The following is a 26027-nucleotide window of genomic DNA, read 5'->3' as shown; positions in this document are numbered from 1 at the left end:
TATGTGAGCCAAGGGTGAAAGCTCAAAGGGGCTGCGGAAATGACTCAGTCAGCAAAGCGCCAACCATGCAAGATGGTCTGACATGCTGTCATGTAAAATGTGCTCACTGTAGTGAGCATCTGTTGCCCAATGCCAGGGGTAGGGTGTGGTGGAGGCAGATAGGTCCTTAGAGCTGGTTGGCCAGCCAGACTGGTTGAATAGATGAGCGCAAGGTTCAGTGAGAGAGTCTGTCTCAAAAATATGGTAGAGATTCAGAGAAGATGTTGACCTCTGATCTACACACACACACACACACACACACACACACACACACACACACAGGCAAATCCAACACAAACATTGGCATACCACATAGAAAGTTGGAGGGAGGAGAAAAAGAAGGGGAAGGAAAAGAGGGAAGAGGGAGGGAGAAAGGAGAGGGGGAGAGAGAGAGAGAGAGAGAGAGAGAGAGAGAGAGAGAGAGAGAGAGAGAGAGAGAGAGGAGGGAGGGAGGGAGGGGGAGAGGGAGGGAGGGAGGGAAGGAAAGAAAGAGAGAGCACCCATATAAAGAACTAGCATGGAACTAAACAGAGAATTCTCAACAGAGGAATATCAAATGGCTGAGAAACACTTAAAGAAATGCTCAACCTCCTTAATCATCAGGGAAATGCAAATCAAAACAACGCTGAGATTCCATCTTACACCCATCAGGATGGCTAAGATCAAAAATTCAAGCGACACCACATGCTGGCGAGGATGTGGGGAGAGAGGAACACTCCTTCATTGCTGGTGGGAATGCAAACTAGTACAACCACTTTGGAAATCTATCTGGTGCTATCTCAGAAAAATGGGAATAGGGCTTCCTCAAGACCCAGCTATTCCACTCCTTGGAATATACCCAGAAGATGCTCCAGCACACAGCAAGAAAATTTGCTCAACCATGTTCATAGCAGCCTTATTCATAATAGCCAGAACATGGAAACAGCCTAAGTGTCCCTCAATAGAAGAATGGATAAAGAAACTGTGGTACATATACACTATGGAATACTATTCAGCTATTAAAAACAAGGAATTCCCGAAATTTGTGGATAAATGGATTGAGCTAGAAATGATCATAATGAGTGAGTTAACCCAGAAGCAGAAAGACTCAAATGGTATATACTCACTTATATCTGCATATTAGCCCAAGGGGCATGTCCCACGAAAGCCTTCACTTACCAGGAAACTGCGACAGAGGAGAGGACATTCTAGTGGGACTCTAGATGAGAGAATCATGGGAGAAAGGCAAAGTAGAAGGACCCAGAGGGTCCTAGAAGCCTACAAGTAGAACATTATGATAGGCAGATTTGGGCCCAGGGGTCCCGCTCAAACTAAGGCACCAGCCAAGGACAATACAGGCGGTAAACCTTAAGCCCCTACCCAGATCTAGCCAATGGACAGAATACTCCCCACAGTAGAGTGGAGAGTGGGATATGACTTTCTCACATACTCTGGTGCCTCACCTTTGACCATGTCCCCTGGACGGGGAGACCTGGTGGCAATCAGAGGATGGACAGCAAGTTACCAAGAAGAGACTTGATACCCTATGATCATATAGAGGGGGAGGTAATCCCCCTCAGGAACAGTCATAGGGGAGGGGAATAAGGGGAAATTGGGAGGGAGGGAAGAATGGGAGGATACAAGGGATGGGATAACCATTGAGATGTAACAAGAATAAATTAATAAAGGAGGAAAAAAAAAAGAACTAGCAAAAACTTCCAATCTCATAGAATTTCTATTATAATACCCTGCTTGCTACCTTAAAGCATTTGTCTTATTAGAAATGACATAACTATGTGTTGGCTTGCCTAGCCAGGCCCCAGGACTAGCTACTGAACTATTTTTGGGGAACTGAATGAGAGCCATCGGGGCCAGCTGCTAGAGAATGAAGCGTCAGACTGGGCGGCAGGATTAATGCACACAGGACATGGTACCCATGGGAAGGAGCGTTGGTATTAGTCTAGAGATGATTGGAATTGATTGTAGGGTTAAGCTAGAGCAGAGGCTCTCACTGGAGAATACTTGTGTCAGGGAAGAAATTAGTAGTGACTGAGGCAGTGGCCGAGGAGCAGAGACAAGGTACCTGAGTTTAGGATATGGGAGCTACAAGATCAACTGATTGATGGTTTGGAAGTGGGGGTTCACAAAAGAAAGATTTAGAAAGGCTCCCAGGTGTAGCTTGAGGCATTAACTAAGGCTGTACAATCAAGGTTAAGTTTCACAGGCAGGCTTACACACGTCACTTCCTCTGTGGGAGTTGCCTTTACACTACCAGACTAATGGCCAGTGCTGCTTTATTTCATATGCTCACTTACAAAACAGTTTATATTTCTGACACTACACAGAATGACTTCAGTTGTCTTGCAGTTCAAAATATCCCCAAAATGATTTCTTTCCTTTTCTTAAATACCTGCTTCTCATAATGTGTGTTTCTCAAGGGTATTTTCTTTTTATTTGCATAATGCATATTCAGCACACATTCATATAGATATTGGCTCAAATGCAAAATTTGAAGGCAGAGTCAACTGGATAAATTGCAGTTTTGTTTTATTTTATCTTTTTTTAAAAATTATTTTATTTTTGTACATACACATTTATATTATTACACACATATACAATAGATTACCTATGGAAAGAAGAACCGTGACACAATCAGGAATTATATAAATGTTACATTCTTAGTGTTTTGGCTATTTGTATTTGACAGCCTTGAAGAAGACATCTTTCTTATCTTGTTGCATTTAAATTTCTGAATGTAAATCAATCTCCATCACATATTGTTATTATCAACTTAGAATGCCTATCTAGACCTAAATACGTCTTAACTCGTAAACAATTAAGCTTCATTGTAAAACTAAGCTACCTGGTCTTCAACTCCCTCAGAGACTTGAGAAGGAGTTTATCTTTTAATCAGCCTTCATCCCCTGGTGTGTTTCTTCTGCAGATCCATTTTGTTTAGCATCCACGTTAGCCCTCAACTCCATCTCTTTTTTTCTTGCATTTTATTTTATTTTATTTTTTGCAAACGTCCTTGGAAGTCACTTCTCTGTTGACATTGCTCCCACACACTAGGGATTGAGTGTTTCTCTGGAGCTATTCTATTTTCTCCCCAGCATTTCCTGATATCCATTGCCCGAAGTCTGAACAACTTGAAACCGCCTACTGCACATAGAGACACTGCCCTGGTCATTCTCTCTTCCCTTGTTGGTTGACACCATCAGTTCCTCACCTCCAAGGCAGATTTTAAGTCCAGACCCGGTTTTCTCGTCACCGGCTAGTTGGGACTCTGTATTTTTGCTCTCATACAGCTTGCTAATCTTTGGTTATTTTAGAATTGCTACTTTAAAAGTTTCTATTAATTCTTGGAGAATTTCACACATTATACTTTGATCATATTCAACCTCCCCAAACTCCGTCCCAGACATACCCCATTCCATACACATCCGAGCTTATGTTCTCCCTCTTTCTCTCTGTGTCTCTGTGTCGGTGTGTCTGTCTGTCTGTCTGTCTGTCTGTCTCTCTCAACACCCATTAAGTCCAGTTAGTGTTGCCTGTGTAATCTTGGGTGTGTGGACCCACCTGTAGAAGAGTAATTCACCTTTCCCTGTCAGCTATCAGTTGCCTATAGATCATTAGTCAGGGTTAAGTTTTTATGACCACATCTTAGTGTGGAGGTTTTGCACACGTCCTATGCATGTTATCACAGCCATTGCAGTTCCCTGTTGCACCTGGAAAACATTGTTTTGTTGTCGTCATCCATCACCTCCAGCTCTTTTCTGTCTCCTCTTCCCTGATTATTCCCGAGCCTTGGAAGGCTGTGACATGGATAGCACAGAGCTTAGTGGTTAGACCCCATTGCTGAAGGTGGCACACACAGGCGACAGTGGCACCTAAGCTTCAGCCCTCCTTACTGGCTAGGGTTCGTGGCGCTGCATGGGGCTCTGCACATTGCTGCAGGAGAAAGGTTATCATCCATTTTATTCACCTGTAAACCCTGAGAAGTACAACAAGGACCAGTCTGGAAATAAAGGCCCGCTGACACAGTAGCAGCATGGATGTCATGCAAGTAACCAACCACTCTCTGATTGGATTTAAGGTGGTCTGCTCCACGAGATGCAACCGCTCCCTGGCATTATTATCTGAGTCAAGAGCCTGTGGCCAGACAGGTTCTAGGTCTTAGGGGGAGAAAACCAACACCTAATGACTTATTATTGGGTTCATTTCTCAAACTCTATCATGGAGTCTTCTTACAATAGATGGTGATTAACCCAGAGAACCACAACTAAAAATGGCATGGAGAATAAGAGACCATGGGGGCGCTCAGCATTAACTACTATTTACTAGTTATTTTTACTATTTATATAACCACACTCCACAAAGCTGTATTCTATGTGTTGTCCTCTGCCTAGTTTCTTGTGGTTTTTAAAAAAACATTTATTCATTTTGTGTGTGTGTGTATGTGGGCACACACATGTCACAGTGAGGAAGAGGAGAGAAGATCCACCCTGGATCTGGCCTGGGATCTCCAAGCTAAGTAAAAAGGCGAAAGAAGCCAGAGGTCCTGTTGAGCACTGGCATTCACCCCTGTCTGCTTCCTGTGCTCAGCGTGATTTGCTGGCTGCGACTGCCATGGCTTGATGAATTGTAGTCCCTTAGACCACGAGCCAAAATGAACTCTCCATCCCTCAGATTACCTCCTGAGAACTGGGATGGAAAGCTTGCCCTCCCCACCCCCCACCTGTGCCCAGCTCAGTTGGTGTTTTGTATGCTGGAACTTTCAACTCGCCTAGTGCTTTTACACAGACTCTCCAGTTGGAGGCAGCACTTGGGACTTAAGGGAATAGCTTTGGAGTGAGATGAGGCTCTGTTTTACGGTTTTACTTTTTGTCATTCACCTGTCAGATGTTCATGGATCTAGTTCTGTAGTTTCAAGACCCCAAGCCCCTCTGCAAAACTTCTGTCCTTCACAAAGAAGGAAGCTGAGATGTGTAAGAGTTAGTTACTCGATTATACTGACATGGATTATCAACGAGCATCTGATTGCATTTCAAATAGCAGATAGCTTAAAGAACTGCTATCCTAGTAAAGGAGTTTGGGATCATTTACATGTTGATAAGATTGGGAATTCCAAATCCACGAACGTGGTGCAACCATTCTATATGGTTTAAGGTTCAAAGTTTTTTATAGTTTTCAGTGCAGATTTTTTGAGTATCTCTTATTAAATTTACTTCTTCTAGTTTATGTTTATGTTTATTTTAGTTCCCTGAGTGTTTTGCCTATATGTGTTCATGAGCACCATGTGCCCGCTTGGTGTCCATGGAGGTTTGAAGTAGGTGTCTTGTCTCTTGGACTTGCAGTTACAGATGGTTGTGAACTGCTATTCGGGTTCTGGGAACCAAACTCTAGTCCCTTGCAAGAGTAGCCAGTGCTTATAATCACTGAACAATTTCTCCAGCCTCTTGTAGGTTTTATTGATAATATTGTAAATAGCATTTAAACTTATTTTTAGTTGTTTATTGCTAGTGAAAAAATATAGTTGTTTTTGAATATTGGCTTATTCTGATAGTTTGTTACTTTTACTCATGGCTCAAAGGTTTTTATTATAAACGCCTTTGGTTTCCTTTGCATACAATCATAGCTTGATAAATAATATAGTCATGCTGTTTTCCTTTGTATGCTTTAAGCTTTTACTTGCCTTCTGCATATAATGAAATGTTGAGTATATGCACAGAGGCTGGAATCCTTTCCTTGTTTTTTACAATAAGGGGATAGTCATTACTATACCACTAAATATGATGTTCTCTATACCCTATAATTATAGAAGCGATTATCTTCTATTTCAGTTTTCTACAGTTTTTTTTCTGTTTTAAAGTAATGAATGAATGCTGATTTTGGATGATAATTTTTTTCATTCTTACTGAAATGACCAACTTACATCAAGTGTTATGAAAGGAATATTTTATTCAAATATTGTATATTGTCATTGATTTTGGCAATTTACTCCATTAAACACAATGAAAAAAGTATTTTTGTGTGGTTTCTGTTTTTTTTCTCTATGTATTTGAACCTGTCTTAATCAGATACCTATACATTTGGGATAGTTAGATCCTCCTGATGCTCCTGTCTGCTTTCCATATTAAGAATCCTTTTCATGTCTTAATATATTTTTTGATAAAATGAGATCTTGTTATTTAGCTCAAGCTGGTCTGGAATCCATTGCAGAGTATTGCTTTTGCTATTTATTTATTTTTAATGTTTTTACTCTTATTTTTTCCTTCACATTTATGTGTTTTTATTTTGATTAGTAGGATTGTTCTTGAGAACATGTAGAATTTGCTGGTTTTAGTGCATGAAAATCTCTGCCTTTTATTTTAGGTATTAGTAAATTTACATTTAACATAATCATTGATATGATTCAATAGACCTTGAATCCTTTTAATATTTTCTCTTAATTTTTGATTTTTAATAGTTTGTCTGTGGTGTCCCTCTGTGTTTTCATTTATTCTTCTTGTGGTTCAGTGACAATTTTGTCCATGGGTTGATAATTTCAGATGCGACCTTATTCTATTTACAGATCTATCTCACTATCCAGAATGGTGTAGTAGGTCACTCTGTAGCTGTAGCAGAGGCTATTAAGTGTAGCTATTATTTTGTGTAGCTATTATGTGAACTGACGTTTCATAATGTAGGAGGGCGGGGGATGGATACTAGGTTAAGCGTCATCCAATAAATGAGGCTTCAGACAGATACTAGTATCTATTTCTGCTTACAACTGGCTTCTTTTGCTATAACCTGGTGTGATTGGATGTTACAGAATTTTGGTTTGAGAATCCTGGGTACAAATCTGTCTCTGTCTTTTTCTAACTATGCACCTTTGGGCAAAGTCCTTGATCTTCCTGTGTATATTTCCCCACCTAAAAATGAAGAAATAACAATACTCATGGGACTTATATGAGTTCTAATCATGTATTTTATGTATACATGTATATATATTCATGTGTGTTTGTGTGTGTGTGTGTGTGTGTGTGTGTGTGTGTGTGTGTGTATGTGTGTGTTATAGTTCTGAATCAAATCCTTGGAACAGAGTGTGTACTTCTAAATGCTTTCATGAGAAATCACGGTTTCAGCAGACTCCTGTTGAGCTTGTGAAGAGATGTTTTTCTGTCTGAGCAATTGCTGTACCTCTTCCCAGGACTGTTATCCCAACAGCTCAGCCACTTTGCCTTGCAGGGTGGCCCAATAACTGCATGTGTTTAAAGAGCTGTGTGTGACCATCTCCTGATTCCAGAAAACTTCCTTGGCCATCTTCGGGAACACTACACTGGGGGACTCTGGGCAAATGTGAAATTTGATCATGTTCCAGAGATTGCTTAACAGGCCAGCTTCCTTCCAGTGTCCCCACACACAATCTCTGAGTATATGTACAGAGTGAAAGACTCACAACTTAAAGGAATTAGAATCCAACATTTATTGAACACCACACGTCATCATATTTAGTCTCACCTAGCAGGAGTTCACAACATTTTGTAGGTAAGGAAATGGAGCCCAAAATGATAAAATACTTTGTCCAAGGTCAGACAGCTTGTAAGGAAATTCAAACTTTTTTTTTTTTTGGCTTTCCATTACTGCTGTTACAAAACCCTGTTGCTGTTCTCCTAGGAAGGTCATGTAGGGGGCAGCTGAGGAAGAAGTGAGTCATTTACAAAAGGATGTCATGTGAGTAAGAAGATAGCAATGGCTTGAGCAACAGTAGAAAACACAGGGTGCACTAGTTCAAGCCAGAGAACTTTCAAAATCTGGCGCAGCCTTCCCTCCTTCCCTTTGTTTCTAAAAGCCTCAGCTGTGCAGCAACCCAACTGAGCCGATCACCCCGACTGCAAAAGCTCCTCTCGTGTTTCCCTTTGCACGCAGTCTCTGGCAGCCATATGCAAATGTGGCTGCTTATTAACAGTATTTGAGAGTTGCCATGCTTGCATCTTAGATCCATAACAAATCCAAACAGCAGATATCATCAGTATCTGCATCCCACTTCGTGCCAAAATGAGCCAGGGGGGCCTCAGTTCTGGGTCACAGGTGATGGGCAGAGGTGGTAACCGTACCCCATTCTTTTTGCCTTCATTTTGAGTTGACTTTTGGAGCAGATAGGTCAGTTTCTCTGTGCGCAGACACCTAGTTTTCTCAGCAGTGTTTATCCTGCTCAGGGATGTTCTGGTGCCTTCACCGAGAATCGGTTGGCATAGGTTTGTGTCTTTGTTTTCAGAGTTCCCCTTTTGTTTTATTGGACTGTGCTTCCAAGTGTCATGCCATTTTTTGGGTGCCACAGCTCTTTTGTGTTTCAGGAAGTCAGGTGCTGTGTCGCACCCAGCTTTGCTCATCAGGTTGTGATTGCTTTGGCTACTTGGGGTCTTTTGTGCTTCCGTGTGAATTTTAGTGTTTGTTGTTGGTGTTCTGTGAATGTCATTGGTATTTTAATGGGGATTGCATTGACCTGTTAGTCACTTTGGGTAGAATAGATATTTTAACAATAGTAATTCTTCCAATCCATAACTTCGAGTTTCTAACTTTGGGTGTCTTTTAATTCCATGAATGTTCCATAATTTCCTTTTGCTTTAAAAAATTTTCATACAATGTATTTTGACTCTGTTCTTTCCCCATCCTAACTCCTCCCAGATTATCCTGTGCTCCCCACCTGTGCATGTTTTTTCTCTCTGAAAAATACCAAAACCAAAACAAACAAAAAGCACAAACAAACAAATGGACAGAAATATGGAGTCTGTTTTGTGTTGGACAACTCCTCAGACCGGCTTTGGAGTCACTTTGCTGCCCAGCAACACTCCACTTAAGGAAGCAGATCTCCTCTCTCCCAGCAGTAGCTTCCTGATTAGGGGTGGGGCTTGTGTTCTCTTCCCCTTCTCAGTGTTGGAATTTTATCTGGCTTGAACCTATGTATGCCAGCCCCATTGCATCTGGAAAACGAGGCAGCTCTAACGAATTCGTTCTTCAGTTGTTTGGAGGAAAACCTTCACCTTCTCATTTCCTTAAAGCCCTGGGCCTCTGTCCAACTGATGCAAGTTGGGGGTTGACTTGGTCAGTTAATCTCCCAAACCTATGTCCTCAGATGAAGAAAATAAGAATTGCTTTGTTAGTGACACCCAGAGGGACAAATGGGATCTTTAATAGTGCAAATGGCCATATTTTCTAGACCCAAGTAGGGAGAACTAATTTAATTTTATTCTAAAATTAAGATGTTTGGGATAGTTTTACTTTTGTTCAAATAAATTGTGAAGTAGGGATACTTGACAGTGTTGCTAAGTTTTTAAGTATCTTCTTTAATCCGAGTAGAATGGAATAGATGAAGGATAGAAAAATATTTCGCTCTAGGGGACACTTCAAAGCATTCAAGCATTGTTAGAATTGATTGTTTATTGCATCTTTTGTTTGATTTCTAAAATTTTAAAGCTAAAAGAAGTTTATGAAATGTTGAAGAGCATTTATATTTTTTCCGTTTCTACTCAGAATGCTGTCAAGCCAATTATGCCCACTTCTGAGTGATGCTTCAGATAATTAAACCTGGGGTATTTTTGTTGATTTTATAGATTCACTGTATTCTTAACAATAGCTATAGACTTTATTACTACCACTAGGTGTGAGTATAAGTAAATACAAACTAAAACATAGACAAGAAAAGTGGAATGTCAAAGGAAAAGTATGCATGGGTCACATTTCTTCATTTTTATTTCTAAAATTTAAATATTCAATTTTTAAGTTGGCTTTGAAATGTTGAAAGAAGCCTAGGTTTACACCACTGCTAAATGTACACTCCTGTGTGGCTGAAGAGGTGCACCCACACTTATATGTATGTGTAAATTTTTAGGCTGAGAAATGCCAAATTATGTATACAGAAAACAATAAAAAACACTTATCTGATAATCTCATTTAAAATTAAAATACGTAACAGCTTTACATAATATTATATCATAAAGTATGCTTGCATGCATAAGTTCTAGATTATAATAATACATTCTTCTAAACTGCTCAGTTCAGCGTTTTTAGTAAATCCACGCAGGTGTGCAGCTACTGGCAGGATCTATTTTTGAGCATTTCCTTCAACTTGTGGGCCACCCACATCTGCTGTCCTCAATGTCTCTTCATACTCCAGTAGCAGGAACCACACATCCACTTTCTGTATTTTCATGTGTTCTTTCTCTAGACATTTCCACAAAGGGGGCACAATATGACACGTGGTCCTCTGAATCTGTCTTTGTTTTTAATGTCATGCTTTGGTGACTCACTCATCCTGTGGCATACATTGGTGCTCAGGGACTCTTTATCTCCAGATGGCATTGCACTGTAAGAATAGGTGGTACCACATCACCGGACTCAATCTTTATAATATTTTTATACATATATATTTGGTTGATCATCTGAACACATTTGTTAAAAACCCTTACTTGTACATTTTTGGAAGAATGAATTGCAATATAGATATTATGTACTTAAATGTGATATGTGTCTTCAAGAAACTGAATAGAAGACAAATAATAAGGATGGGTGAAATGTCTTCATTATTTATTATTTTATATGGTTTTCCTCTTTTATACTTAGTATTATATCTTATTCCTTTAGGTAATCACGTCTACTTAGTTTCAGCATATTTTTGGTTATATATACACACATACATGTAATATAGACACAACTACGTGCACGTGAACAACAAATTGATATACATCCAAGCAGTCGTGTATTGTGTTTCATCTAGCATAAAAAAAAATCACAGGATTTCATATTTTAACATAGTGTTACCAATTCTAAAAATAAATAATATTACAGGTCTTAGTGGGTTGTAACATATCTGAAATAGTTTCTGTATGCAAACATGTTTTAATTTAAAAACTTTTCTCATATATGTTGTGTGCCCTCAAACTTTCTATATGCTTGAGGTGGTCCTTGAACTTCTGAAGTTCCTGCCTCAATGTCCCTGGTGCTAGGATTATGGGGCTTGTATGTTTGGTTTTACACAGTGCTGGGGATTGCGCTCAGGGTTTAGTCCCCGCTGGGCAGCTTACTCTACCAACTGCACTACATTTCCAGGCCTGCTTCAAAGACTCAAAGGCCTTCTTGTGCTTTCCTGCAGGATACTTCGGCCCCACTTGTGAAGAGAAGGTGGACCCTTGCATGTCCTCTCCATGCCAGAACAACGGCACCTGCTCTGTGGACGGCGTGCATTTCACCTGCAGCTGCAGCCCAGGCTTCACAGGGCCGACGTGTGCCCAGCTGGTGGACTTCTGTGCCCTCAGCCCGTGTGCTCACGGCATCTGCCGCAGCGTGGGCACCAGCTACAAGTGCCTCTGTGATCCAGGTTGGTCCTCCATGCAGACAGCAAAGCTTTTCCTAGAAGGCTCGTTAGTCTGTGTTTGCATCTGAGCAAAGGTAGGCCCGCGGAGTGTGATATACATAGACGTGGACTCCACGCGTCTGTGCGCACCTACTCTTCAGACTTAACTCTTCGTAGAGCTTTAAGCACGCCCTTTCTTTTACCCATGGGCCATTCACACTCATTGTGAGAAAAGTAGGGAACTCAAGAAAGCAGAATAAAGAAAGACCTTTAAACTGGACTGACTCTACTATCACAATTTGGGCGTCTAGGGGAAGCTCAGCACAGTCCATTTATCACTGCACTGTCTGTTAACATTCTTAATCCGCATGCAAGCATGCTACGCCCGCCTTCCTCTGTAAGCATTTAATAGTTTTATAGGCACTATTTTTTTTTAAATTATCTATCTCCTAATTTAGTTTCTTATGCCTCTTTCTTCCTTCTCCACCCCTTATCCCTCCCAACATCACGACACCGGGTAGGAGAGAAAGACTGTTAGTGGGGAGAGGGGCCATAGCTCTCTTTAGCTACTTCCTGCTGGTGAGGGTCGTTGGGTTCCTTGGGGCAAGTCCACTCTCCACTTCAGCACATCTCTAACTTCTTCTGGCCAAACTGCAGCAACAGCCACCAGGAGCACCAGCGGGGAGCACCCCCATCCGTCAGTGACTGGTGATATGCTAATGATTGTGATAGGTAACACTCTGCCCCAGTGGAAGGTGTACCTGTGTTTATAAATAGATTTGACTCAACACTGTACTCTTGAGCCATTGATGGCTGGGTTCTTTGTTATTTTTATTCTTTTCTGACTGGGTTCTTAGATGGATATCATCTTTGGACCCTTCAGGGATACACTTACCTGGATTGCCTCTTGAGATTCACTCTCTATTTGTGGTCTCATGCTCATTAGAGAGCCTGAGCCTAGGTTCCAACGCCAAGGCCACAATCTCATATCCACAGCTCGCTTAAAAGAGTTAGTGGGAAATGCAGCCAAGCTTTCCAAAGGTGATGCAAAGCTTTTTGCACACAGACTCTTAATTCTCTGATTTTTCTAAGTAGCTGATATTTTGCCAAGTTCTTCTTTCTTCCATGCTCTGCAATACAGAGGAGGGGCTGTTTTATCTGCTTGGAAACAGTGTTAGGATTCTCCAGAGAAGCAGGAGACACACACACACACACACACACACACACACACACACACACACACAGTGGTTTATTTTAAGTAACTGGCTCATGCACTTGTGGGGACTGGCAAGTCCAAAATTCGTAGGGGAAGCTGGCAGGCTGCAAACCCAGGCACGATGTCTGAGTTGTGATTTGAAGCTAAAATCCTTCTTTTGCAAGAACCCGAGTCTTTACTTTTCAGGCCTCCAAGAGCTGGGATGAGTCCCAGACATACTACATGGTCATCTGCTCTACTCAGAGCCCACTGATGTTAATTTTAATACCATCTAAGAGAAAATTAGGCATCGGGTCTCATGTATTGAGAAAATATCTGGGTCCCTCATCTAGCTAACTAGATAGGTACAATTAATGATCCCAGGAATATCTGGGAGTTCCTTCTAAACCTTGAAGTGACGTATCCTCAATGCCCTGGGTGATGTCTCTGTCTTCTCAGGGTTTGAATCATCTTTCTCTGCTAGAGTCCTGGTTGAGCTGCCTCTCCCAGCGGGCCTGTTTTTCATGTGTGGGAACCCAAGCCCGTGTGTGGCAGAGCTGCATGCTGAGGATGAAGGCAGAGCAGGAAACGTACCATTCTCTACCTGAAAAGTACATCCCTAGGATGGTGTGTACAGACAGAACAAGGTGCCATTATGCCGGGTAGAACCAGGTCTCACACAGGGCACAGCTAGTGCAACCTGTGCGCAAGCTCTCTGGAGATGCCATAGCACATGTGGCAACTGGAAGTGAAAGATTGCTGTCAGGAGCTTCTCCATAGTCAGTTACCTGCTTGTGAGTGGCTCCTTTCCTTACAAGCCTCACAGAGAATACTCAAGCAGGACAGCCCAGGAAACAACCCCATTTTCTTCTTGGAATTTCTTTCTTTACTAAGCATATTTAAAATCTTTGGCTTATTTAGTATTTTTAAATTTTTAAGTGGAATATAGTTATATGAAAATAAAATTGTCTGTCTGTGTCTGTCCCTCTGTCTCTCTGTCTCTCTGTCTCTCTGTCTGTCTCTGTCTCTGTCTGTCTATCTGTCTCTTTCTCCATATGTGTATTGTTATCCTAAGCAGAAATATACATTACTCAGTGTTTCTCCTACTTGGCAGCAGTAGAAAGGACATGCTCCTGATCCATTCAGTATGAACATACAATATTTAGAGAACACTCCCGGCCTTTAGGCTCCTCTGCGGGCAGACAGCGTGAGGGAGGGACTCAGTGCAGCCCCTCTTTTGGTATTTTGTTGAGCAACGCTTTCAAACCTTTCTTACCATGCAGGGAGTTTTCAATAGCATCTTTTGAGACACAGTGGACTGAGGCATCTCCCATTTATATTTTGCTTTCCCCCTCTGCTGTCTGTTGAGGCTTCACTGTGTCCACTTGAAATATTTAGATTGGTAGTCACCTGTGGTCCAGCACTATCCCTAAGTAGCCTTGAATACCACAGAAAACACATCTTCTGTTCCATAATACCTTCAGTTGTTGTGCAACCTCTAGTGGGTCCTGGGATCCCATGAGAGCTCGCCCATCAAATTTGAGGCATCCAGTTGCTTCCAGAGGAAATACTCTCTCATGGTCAGGTAACTTTATGTGAAATGACTTTATGTGCCTTTAAACATCTGGCAGGAGTTTACATTTTCAAGAAGAGAACATGACAGGTCTGTGAATGGGGAAATTTCTTGTCTTAATTTTTTTGGAGCATGTAATTGCTTTACCACTCGTTTGCATAATAGTTGATTCTTGAAAGAATGGGTGAAATTGGATGTCTGGCTGCAGAGCGGTGGGGCTGGATCATCTTTACAGAGAGCAAACAGATCCTGCTTCATAAATGGCAGCAGATTGAAATCATACCAGATTGGCAATTAGTTCTTATCTGAAAAAAAAAAAAACAACAACAAAAACCAAAAAACCAAACCCCATGCCATTCTGATTACTGCAAATCAGATGTGTCAGGGGCTTTATTTTCATGCTTCAATTTTAGCTTTCTGTTCCCATGGTTTCCAATGGCGTTTTAATACTAAATAATAAAATGTCACCACTACTGAGTAATTGCTGAAATGTCATGTTCCAGTGACAGTCTTAAGTGACAGACCACTTGTTCTTTAAAACATTGCAAATAGAAATCTCCCAGAGGCTGGAGAAGTGAGGTCTTTGGAGATACTGCATATGTTAGGTGTGAACGCGCCAAGGGCACGCTGTGGCGCTTGCTGCTGGTGACACAGTGTCTTGTAATTCTGGTAGAACGGTGGCATCTTTTAGATGGTAGTTTAGAGAGTCGGTGCTGAGGATGACCAGTACCAGAAGCAGTGGCTGACAGGAGAAAACCAGAGTTGAGCTCTCTTTTGACTGGTTTGGGCCCCTAAGCAACCTCCACTTGCTTGCTTGTCAGCCTCACCTCAGTTCCTTCTTAAAGAACTGAAGATAGGGGGATGGAGAGATGGCTCAGTGGTTGAGAGCGCTGGCTGCTGTTCTGGAGGACCCAAGTTCAATTCGCAGCAACCACATGGTGGCTCATGACCATCTATAGTGAGATCTGATGTCCTCTTCTGGCCTGCAGGTATACATGCAGATAGAGCACTCATATGCATAAAATAAATAAGCCTTTAAAAAAGAAAAAAAAAAAAAAAAAGAACTGTAGGTACAACGTATTGGAGTAGTTTGCATGCAAATATATGTATCAAATTAAAATGTTATGAATAATATCTCTCGTGACCATCAACTCAATACCAGTCAATTAGGCCCCTAGACCTGGACTTGGTATTGGCCACTATTCCCAGCCAATTCTTCTCTGCCATGGGGGCTAGTGATTCAGGGGTGTCGTGCAGATGTAGACTGCAAAGGAAATACAATCTGGCTCCTTCCAAAAGAAGTGCTTTTGCTATTATCTTTTTTTTTTTTAATCACACTTATAAGACTCAGATACTTTTTCCCCCCATACCCCTTTTTTCTACATTTGCCTCACCTGTAAGCTACAATGCTGTTCTGTGTGGCCTATGAGACACAGCTGGTACTATTTCCTACTGTGACAGTCAGGCTTGCCCACATCAGTATTCTGAAGGCACTGCCTGGAAACAGAATAAAGATAAGACTTAATTGTTAGGATATTCTTAGTAATTGAACAGCAACAAGGAAATTAACACACTTATACAGATAGGACAGCATTTAGCTCACTAATGAGTGTCTGGATACACTCGGATTCTGGGATAAGTACAGTGGACTACTTGTATCTCTATTAACCAGGGAACTTCCTCCAGTTCCTGGGACGAAGATGGTTCTTGTATGGACACGCTGTGATCTGCTCCGGCTTCTTGTTCATGAGAGGGTGTCGATTGTGTGGATATCTGTCTCAGTATCTCAGGCTCCCAGTCCCGTGACAACCTTCCCGTTTCACACTTCAAAATATGGTGCCTGTTTTGTTTTGTTTTGTTTTGAACCATCTGGTCTCAAAGAGGAGGAAAGGGAGGAAGTCGTGTTTACTCAGATGCAGCTTCCTCTGTGGGGACCTGCCTCGCTCCTCATAATCCGTACTCTGCAGCAAAACAAAACAAAACACCCACAGACAAACGAAACCAGTTCAAATCTCTACTTGGAAATGCTGATGGAACCAAGAACTTGGGAAGACAAGAACCGCCACTGGCACCTGAAGCTGGCCTGTCACTTGCAGATATAGATTCCCGGAGTTGTTAGGAACTGGCCCAGCGCACACAGCAAGGAGTCCTGTTGTCCCATGTTGGACATCAGCATAAGCAGGATGATATTAGGCAGGACTCGGAGGCCAAGGCAGAGTAAGACGAATGAAGGCCACATCAGAATTTTGTCTAAGACATTAAAAGATAAACATTATCACCCCAGCCACCCGGGAAGGCTGAGGCAGGAAGATTTGCTTGATTACTTTTTTAATTTTATGTACATGCATGTTTTGCCTCCTTGTACGTATGTGCACGCCACATGTATGCCTAATGCCTGTGAAGGTCAGAAAAGGGCACTGGACTCTCTGGAACTGGAGTTAGGTAGAGACAGTTGTGAGCTGCCATGTGGGTGCTGGGAATCAAACCCAGTCTTCTAGAAGAATACTAAGGGCTCTTAAACATGGCTCCAGCCCCCAGATAGTTTTCCATGGCACAGATTTAAAGGCAAACCAACAAGGCAAATGTTTGCGGTCTGGTTCACTGGTAAGATAGTGTTTTTAGGATAGAGAAGCTGCAACTGAGATGGTCTGGACTAAGGAAGAGGTGGTTCCTGGGCTGTGGTTTTGGATAAGTTCTCCTTTACCAACTGCTCCCCAAAACTGCTTTTCCTGCCAATTCTCTGGCACCTGAAAGCTTTTCTATCGGGGTAGTCTTACTCCATTAAGGTAGGCATTGTTCCTGGGAATGAAACCTTTGCATCAGTCATTGCTGCATGGCAAACCACCAAGGAACTTGCTGGCCAAAAGCAACCATTTACTATTTATAATCCTATGGGATGATTTGAGGAGGGCTTGTCCATAGTCTCTTCTTTGCTCTGTGAAGCAGAGGTGGAACCCACATATGCTTTTGTGGCTAGATGGCAAGTCAGCTGGTCCTGAGTTACCACCCCCCCACACACTCATATTGTTCAGCTGTTAGCTGGAGTGGTGGGGTCACAGGACCACGTTTTCCCCAACTTCCGGTATCATCCGTCAGTGCTGGCTTCTTCACTTGACAGCCAGGTACCCAGAGCAGCAACTAGGCCTGATATAATGCACTTTTTGTTTTTAAAATAAACTTTAAAATTGCATTTATCTATTATTTATGTATTGTGTGTATGGGGACATGTGTAGAGGTCAGAAGCCATCGTTCAAAGTCAGTGCTCTCCTCCTACCATGTGGGTCCTAGAGATCGAAGTCAGGTCAGCGGGCTGGATGATGAGTGCCTTTCGCTGCGGCACCTAGCCTGCCCTCCAAAGCGCCTTGTAAAAGTTGCTGCCTCTTATCTAGTCTCAGGGCCACGCTCAGCGCACACACACACACACACACACACACACATACACACACACACACACATACACACACACACACACACATACATACACACACATGTGCATGCACATGCACAGATATGCACAGTAATACAGACCTCTTATACTAGTCCCTTGGTAAGAGAGAAATTGAGGAGAAAGGAAGAAGAAAAACAAAACTGTCCCCTTTGGTTACTTGAGGAGAGGCTCCAGGGCTACAGCAAGGCTAACGGGCATCGGGGAACCAACTGTCTTTCTCCCTCCTAACTCTGCAAGGGCTGTACCTGGTCCCCAGCTTTCTTCCCAACAAGTTCCATTCTTTATTACCAGCCGCATATTCTCTCAGACTCTGTAGTCGGCACACAGCGGCGACCCTCCCAGCTTCTCTACTTTAGGACGCCTTAAGCATGCGTGTGATTTCAACATTGGCAATTGGACTAGAACCCAGGATGACTAAAATGACTGGCTGCGGTGCCAGCTTGCTTACGTTTTGAAATTTTCTTTCTAATACAATTACCCCAAGGCAGTTTTGTTGGCTGACATATCTCTATGATAGTCTTTAGCCAAAATGGTGCCTCTGAAAGTCAGGTTCAGCCTGGCTGAGTTTCCGGTCATTTGGGATGGCAGCCGAGCTGGAAGGGCCTTGCTAACTAAAATGTTTATAAGCGAGTGAGAGAAGTTTGTCTGGTATTTGATGGTATATATTTTTTTTGTTTGTTCTTGTGTGTGTGTGGTTTTTTTTTTTTATTCCACATATTTGCCTGAGAAGGTAACGCCTAACAAGAGCCTTAAAGGCCTATACATTTCACCTTGTCTTTGAATGTCCTGAGTTAACTGACAGGGGAAGTAGTATACTCAGAAGAAAGAAAAAAAAATCATGCTCAACATTATAAATTCCACACACCAAACTGATCTAGAATCATCCTGATCACACTTTGTTTTCCATCTCACAATTCTATGGCACCGAACTGTATGTCACAAAGCCACTCTGACACAGGGCGGGGGACACCACAACTTTGACAGAGATGCTGCTGAAGTTTTGGTTTATCAAACTGACTGCCTAAGATTGTAATTTCTGGATAGTATTCTGAGAGACAGGGGGTGGAGAGGGGAGAGGGGGAGAGAAGAGAGAGGAGAGGGGAGAAGGGAGAGGGAAGAGAGGACAGAGGAGAGAGGGGAGAGAGAGAGAGAGAGAGAGAGAGAGAGAGAGAGAGAGAGAGAGAGAGAGAGAGAGAGAAGGAAGAAGGGAGGGACAGAGGGAGAGATGGGGAGGGATAGAGGAGAGAGAAAAACTGTTTCAGGGTCAAAAAGCTAAAGTGGAGATGCATATGCTTCTCAGTCAGAATTTGGGTGGGTTTCTTCTCATTCTGACTACGAATGTATGAAACCCAGGTGTTTCCTCCCCGTTGCTCTGATAAAAAGCACCTTAAGGAAGGAGGGGTTTGTTTTTAGCTCACAGTTCCGGATTAAACACCATCCCTAAGAGGAGGCCTAAGACAGCCGGTCACATCAGAGCCGCAGTCAGGAGCAGAATGAGTGAGTGCTTAGTCCTCAGCTAGCCTGTGCTCAGCCGAGCTCTTCACGTTTCATGCAGTTTAGAACACCCTGCCTAGGAACTGGTGCCACCCACAGAGGGCTGGGTCTTCCTGTATTAATCAGTTACCTTAGTTAAGACAATTTCCCACAGGCAAGCACTCAGGCCAACCCACTGTAGCCCTCATTCACAGCTGTTCTCTATGCAGGTGAGGCTAGGTGGTATTCAAGCTAATCATCACACTGGTTGTACATTTTTGAGGGCCTGGGTATAGCCCCAAGGATCCCTGAGATCGCAGTGGGAGCTAAGACCATGCATGATAACACATTCCCAGGTGAAGCTGCTTGTTGCCATGGGAACTGCACCATCATAACTGCTACTCCACTGCAGTGAGCATAGGCACATCCAAATACAGGGCCTGAGTAGTGCCCTCCCTAAATTCTTATGACTAATATGTTTTGAATTCTAGATCTCTTTGGATTTTGTAATGTTTGCAGACGCATAATGAGAAATCTTGAGGGTGGGACCCCAGTATAAACATAAAATTGATGTATTTTCATACTTAACTTCTATAGTAGGCTAGCGATAACCCCACGCAATATTTTGTAATAATTTTGTGCACTTTGCCTATAACATATGACATGAGGTTAGGTGAGAAAATTTCAACTTGTGCTCTCATGCTGATCCTGAGAATATTTCAAATTTTTGGAGCATTTTGGATGTCAGAATTTAGCATTAGGACTGACCGCTCAATCTACTGGCAAGGTAGTAAACTGAAGTGAAATTTAATTAATCATGAAATAAATTAAAAGAAATTAAACATTTGAAAAATGCTCCAGTGCCGTAATCTTTCACAATTTGTGCATGCATATATATATAACACACACACATATACATACATACATACATACATACATACATACATACATACATACAGTTTCTGTGGACATCACCTGGCTCCTCCCACTGTGACCTCCGTCATCAGTTCTCTCTGCTGGTCCAGCGTCTCACCTGGGATATTCTACAGGCAGAAGCATCTAGCTTGGGATGGGAAATCTGATTTCCCCTCGTCTTTGCCTAGGCTGTAAGCCATGCTAAAGCAGAGTCATCTTTCAAATCACTTTGTACAACATTGTCCCCTCATGATATTCATTCTTTAATCCTCCTGAGTTAGTTATAGTACTTGGAGGCATTTCCACTGCGTCCATGAGGTGAATGGTTCGCTTTAGGATGGATAATGCTCATTGCAGCTGTCTGCTCCTCAAAGGACGTATTGGTGAATTTGTTGGTGAATGGCGGTAAAGGAATATTTGATTATCTAGTTTTGTTATGAAAGGGAATAGTGTTTCTCCTTTAAATGCAGTTTGCTTGCTCAGTCTTTATCTTCTGGTACCATATAGTCTTTTCATAAAAGACATCTTTTTATGGAGCCTCTGTGATTAAATTTTTAAGAAGCCCCTCCTCCATGTAGCTGGAGTAGATCATCATAGGTAGAATCCACCCTCTAGTGGCCAAAAGCAACATGAAAATTATGTGAGAGAGGAAAAAAAAAAGTTTGTGTGTGTGTGTGTGTGCATGTGTGTGTGCACGCGCACGCGTGTGTGTGTTTTCATGTAAATAGGTTGTAACCTAGTTCTGAAGGCAATTCTAAGAGAAGGCTTTTCAGATCAATGTTTACATCCACATATTGCTAGAAAATTCTCACGGTGAGCATCCAGTTTAAGATGTATCACATTAACATATGCAAGTGCTTCTGTGAGGCAGGCTCACTGCAGACTCCACTTGACTTTTGGTGCTCTTCGTGACCACGCTGTGCCAGCCACGTGCCATCTATGACATGGTTCTTTCTTTGTCCTTACATGTGGTTTGGAACGAGAATGCTGCCTGCTATCACAGATAGCACACTGGTGGTTTGCTCTCATCCAATCCTATTAGCATTTCCCCTCCAAATATGATTTCTGATTTATACACTTAATCTAGAGAAGCTTCTGGATTTTAAATAAAACCTTCCCTACTGATTGAAGAGTGTAGTTCTTGTTGCTAAAAGCATTTTCCTTATTAGTGATGCCTCTTAGTATGGGGGTTGCTCTCCGTGCCCTAACAAGGCTTGCTCTTCTCTTTATAGACTTCAAGAGTTCCTTTTATCCTATCCCTTAAAAAGTCCATAACTACATCAGGCCTTTTCTCTGTTGTCTTGCTGCTCGGTCGGGGATTAGCTGTAGAATCTGGTCACTATTAGCCATAGAATGCGAGTCACTATTTGAACTTGTCATACTACGCACATAATATCCAGAAAGTATGAATGACAAGATCCTCCATATTACACAGATAGCATACTTCCAGTATGCAAAATTATAAAGCGTGAACATGTACATTTAATGTATTAAACCAAACCAGTGTCTGTCTTGGAAAATATTTTCCCAGGCATTTTACTGCATATTTGTTCAATCCAGACATCTGCGAATAAAAAGAAAAAGAAGAGCTCTTCTGCAGTTATTTATGCAAAGGTTACGCTGCCCTATGATTTCATTTTCTTAGCAAATTCAATTCACCTAATTTGGCTAGGCATCCTCTCTATTTACTAATCTGTGTCTTAAGGAGCATAAAATGAACCATTACACAAAGAAAATGAAGGACTTGGGTCTGGGTATTGAGCAGTGAGTCAAAAATTCTGCTTCCAAGGGAGAAACCATATCCATCCCTGATGTCACTCTTGAGGGATGATGTCGTGGACAGGTGGGTTTAAAAAAAGCCAAAGTTGAACAGTCCCTGGCCTTCGAGCTACTGGGAGTGCTGAGCTGGTATCATCCACTTCTTTCAGTGGGGGTGGGATGGGGTGGGTGGTATTTGCTGCTTGTGTGATGTGGTGTTTCAGATAAATAGAATCATTTAGCGTTCAGATGTGCAGTTTTCACAGTGTGAATGATCCGGGAGCACCACATCTATGTTGTCTGGTTGAATAGTATTTGCGCCTTGGGTCACGTGATCACACGGCAAAGGGATCCCGTGCTTATTGCGTGTCAGACACTGTGCTAAGTGCATCTCTTGTGCCTGAGCCTCATGAGCAGGGTCAAGTGCATGTCCTCTTGATGCCTGGACGGAAGCCTCTTCCTTTTACACATGTCCTTTGTGGTTGCAGATTCCCACGAGCCAACTTGATGGAAGATGTCACTTATTGGGACTAAGCTGAGGTCACATACCTGGGTGGCCTAGAAGTCCTCATGTGTAAACACTCAGTATTGACGGGTAGAAAAATATCTAATGGAGAGGAAATCATATCAAGTACCATTTTATTCACAAAGGATAAGTTGGGAACCGAGAATGCTACCATGTCTGAACACCTGTCAAACTTAGAAACCACACCCTGCCTTACCTGCCTCTTCAGGTGACCCTCCAAGGGCAGTGCCCAAGGTTATTATCCCGGAAGGGGAGATAGCTCTTTAGGAACCCCGGACATTTCTGTGAGGGACCCTGCTCCCTGCCTGCTCTAATTTCACCACGTTCTGGGCCAGTATCTTATCCTTCTAGGCTTTTCCATTTTGTTTGCTCACTTCTTGACTTCTCTGTGCTTCTTGCATTCCTCCCCAGCTCTGTTCCTGTGCACCCTTCTCTTCCCTTGTCTCTCTCCCCTTCTCTACTCCTCCTCCTCCACATCTGGCTTCTTGTTTTTACATATTACTTAAATTAAAAAAAAAATTAGTGTGCATGCACACGTGTGCACAAATGAGTACCTGTGCCACAGCACATGTGGAGGTCAGAGGGCAGTGCTTCTACCTGGGGGGTCATCTTGCCAGCCCTACATATCTCATAAGCTGTAGCAGGATCCGTCTCTTCAGCCATCTGTGTCACCGTTTGGCAATAGAGTCAGAACTCAGCAAATACTCATTAAAACAAACTCATTGTTTTTCTGAGATCATTTCTGTTTTCCTGGGAGGAGCTGTCAGTCCCATTTGCTCACTTAAGGTTAGCTTTTAGAATGTGTTTTGTATTTCTTTCTGCTCCATTACTCTCATCCGCCTCTTCCTCCTGATGAGATGTGATTACGTTTGGAAGTTTGTAGAATAGAACTTGGCCTAAGTAAAAATGAGTTTCACAGGAATTTGAAAGCTCACTGTCTCTCCTAGTAACATAATAGGATTTTGTCCTCTATGCCTACTGCTCTTAACTACCATGGGTGAGGTGGGGAATTTGGTCTCCTGGGAACTGGCCAAGATTTGAATCATGGATGTTCACATTTATCCACTCACACTGAAAAGGAGAAAAACATTTTGAGTCCTTAAAGAAACCCCTCTTTATGCAGGCCTCACTTAACGCAGCCTGACTACAAAGTTCAGACAAGGGAAAAGAAGTCCTTGTGAGCTGCCTTTGTCCTGCTTTCAGGTGGAGATGGGGTCTGGGCAGTGGGTCTTGGCCTACTTGGCCTGAGCATATGGCTGCTGGGCTGGGCTGATCTTGCCAGGTTTATTTCTTTCAGGCAGTATGAAGCATGAATCGCCCCCTTCTTCCCCCAAGGCGACAGGAATGGATGGATGAGTTGCTGGAATTTGTCACACAACGTGTGAAAACCATCTGCCTACAGAGGGTGACAACATGATGGGCCAGGCGAGGAAAAGAACCAAGGAGTAAACACTGTGGGCTGCAGCCACTTACAGTGGTGTTTAAAGGAAGTGGAGCCTGTGGGGGGAAGGAGAGCTGGCAGTGGGCGGTCTTGCTTCCCAGTGGAGCAGCGGGTATTTGGGAGAGCCTCCTCTGTTCAGAGCCCACTACATCTGTGCTGAGCTGCTGAGCCAGTCACTCTTGGTGGGCGTGGTCTCCTTGCCTGAAAAGTAGGGCAAGCCCTTCCCGGAAAACAGTTCTACCAGCCCACTTGCTCAGACCAGAGCACCCCTTTGGTCTCAGTGTTCTCTAAAGGTACAGAACCAGGAGAGAGAGAGAGAGAGAGAGAGAGAGAGAGAGAGAGAGAGAGAGAGAGAGAGAGAGAGAGAGAGAGAGAGAGAGAGAGAGAGAGTTCACTGGGGTATTTGGGATATTTGTTAGACTGGCTTGTACAACTGGCAGATGGATAGTCCAAAATGGCTGTTAACGTGCAGGAGAAGCAGAGAAGAACCCCCTTAGGCTCAGTTCAAAGCTTACCTTTTGCGGGCCCCATACTGACACCGAAGGCCTGGAGACTCCTTGGAGAGCCCACTGATGCGGACTGCATTAAAACACCGAGCAAGTTGCAATCTGATGCTGATAGGCAGTGGCAGGAGCAAGAAATTCACTTCTCAGGGAGAGTGTACATGCAATGGCTGGTTTCCTGCGTGAGGTGGCTTGAATGAGAATGAGCCTCACAGGCTCAGATATTTCAATGCTTAGTCACAAGGGAGGAGGACTTTTTGAAAGAATTAGGAGGTGTGGCCATTGGGGGCGGGCTTTGAGGTTCAAAAGCCCATGCCAGACTGGGGTCAGTTTGCATGGTGCTTTCTCTCTCTCTCTCTCTCTCTCTCTCTCTCTCTCTCTCTCTCTCTCTCTCTCTCTCTCTCTCTCTTTCTCTCCCTCCATCCCCCTCTCTCTCTTCTCTCTCTCTCCCTCCCTACCTCCCTCTCTCTCTCTCTCCCTCCATCCCCCTCTCTCTCTTTTTCTCTCTCTCCCTCTGTCCCCCTTTCTCTCTTTCTCTCTCTCTCCCTTCTCTCTCTCTCCCTCCCTACCTCCCTCTCTCTCTCTCTCCTTCCGTCACCCCCCTCTCTGTCTCTCTCTCTGTCTCTCTCTCTCTCTCTGTGTCTCTGTCTCTGTCCCTGTCTCTCTCCCTCTCTGCCCCCCCCCCCCCCACTATATCAGGATGTGTCTCTCAGCCACTGCTCCAGTACCACGCATGGTGCCATGCTCCCTGCCATCACAGTTATGGACTAACCCTTTGAACCCGTAAGCAAGCCCCCAGTTAAATGCTTTCTTTCAAAAGAGTTGTCTTGGTCATGGTGTCTCTTCACAGCAATAAAGCAGTGACTAAGACACCGTGCTTTCTCTTTTAGTCCATCAGGTGGCTCCACCTGTGCGATGGCTTCATTCACATTGAGGCCCAGCCCTTTTCCTTCAGTTGTTCTTTTCCTTATCTAACATCCTTGATAATGCCCCCCTACATACATGCTTTACTCATCCTCGGGACACCTCTCAATGCAGTCAACTTAGTCATCGGGAGCTACCATCACATTCAGCCTGGTGGCAGAATTGCAATAGACTTCTCAGAACCTCAAAACCACCAAAAGAGGTGCTATGCTTACTCGTGCCTTAATCCCATTGGTTGGTGTAAACTTGGTCCCAGATGAATGCAGTGTTAACTCTTCTTGTGGAAGCTAGTCACTCAGGTTTGGTATTATAACCAGATTCCAGTGGCAGATGAAATTTGAGGACTGCTGCTAAATCTCTTTTTCTCATAATTCCATGTTCACTCTTTGCAACAATCTGAACACCTCATGTCCTCAGTTCCTTTCAAGTCATTCTCACCATAAATAATCTAGGATGGTGATTCTCAAAGCAATTTTCTGAGGGTTGGAGAGATGGCTCAGTGGTTAAGAGCACTGGCTACTCTTCCAGAGGTCCTGAGTTTAATTCTCAGCACCCACATGGTGGCTCACAACCATCTATAATGAGATCTGATGTCCTCTTCTTGCCTGCAGGTATATATGTGGATACAGCACTCATATACATAAATAAAAAACTCTGCCCATCATCCAATGAGTAGAAACACTTTGGTCATCACATCTGGAGTAAGGATGCTGCTGAAATCCAGGGAGCAGAAGTCAGGGGCATGCCTGACAGCCAAGTTCATAGGAAAGTACCCAACAATGAAACATGCTAGGCTCCAAAATAGCAATACAGTCTCCTATTTTCTGCCCCCCCCCCAGCTACAGGTGTATATATTTCAGCTCCCCAGTGGATGATGTGACACAATGTACCAAGCTCTTTCTAAATGGTCATTCTCTG

At 43.1% G+C, this 26027-nt stretch overlaps 1 protein-coding gene and 1 long non-coding RNA gene across 2 annotated transcripts in view; one reads left to right on the top strand and one right to left on the bottom strand.

Annotated features, from left to right (window-relative positions):
• DNER (delta/notch like EGF repeat containing) overlaps window positions 1-26027 on the top strand; it is a 274139-nt gene that overhangs the window by 203700 nt on the left and 44412 nt on the right. Inside the window, exon 8 of the mRNA XM_084779181.1 lies at window positions 11153-11377. Coding sequence (XP_084635307.1) covers window positions 11153-11377 — 225 coding nt within the window. The remainder of the gene's footprint in view (window positions 1-11152; window positions 11378-26027) is intronic.
• LOC311596009 lies at window positions 12332-15614 on the bottom strand. The gene is made up of 3 exons (XR_014778658.1): window positions 15516-15614; window positions 13825-15104; window positions 12332-12483 (listed from the first exon to the last, which is right to left on the bottom strand). It is a non-coding gene; the product is annotated as an uncharacterized lncRNA (long non-coding RNA).

Source organism: Acomys minous (assembly GCF_964271855.1).
Source record: "Acomys minous genome assembly, chromosome: 4".
NCBI lineage: Eukaryota > Metazoa > Chordata > Mammalia > Rodentia > Muridae > Acomys > Acomys minous.
This window is presented reverse-complemented; position numbering and strand designations above follow the sequence as displayed.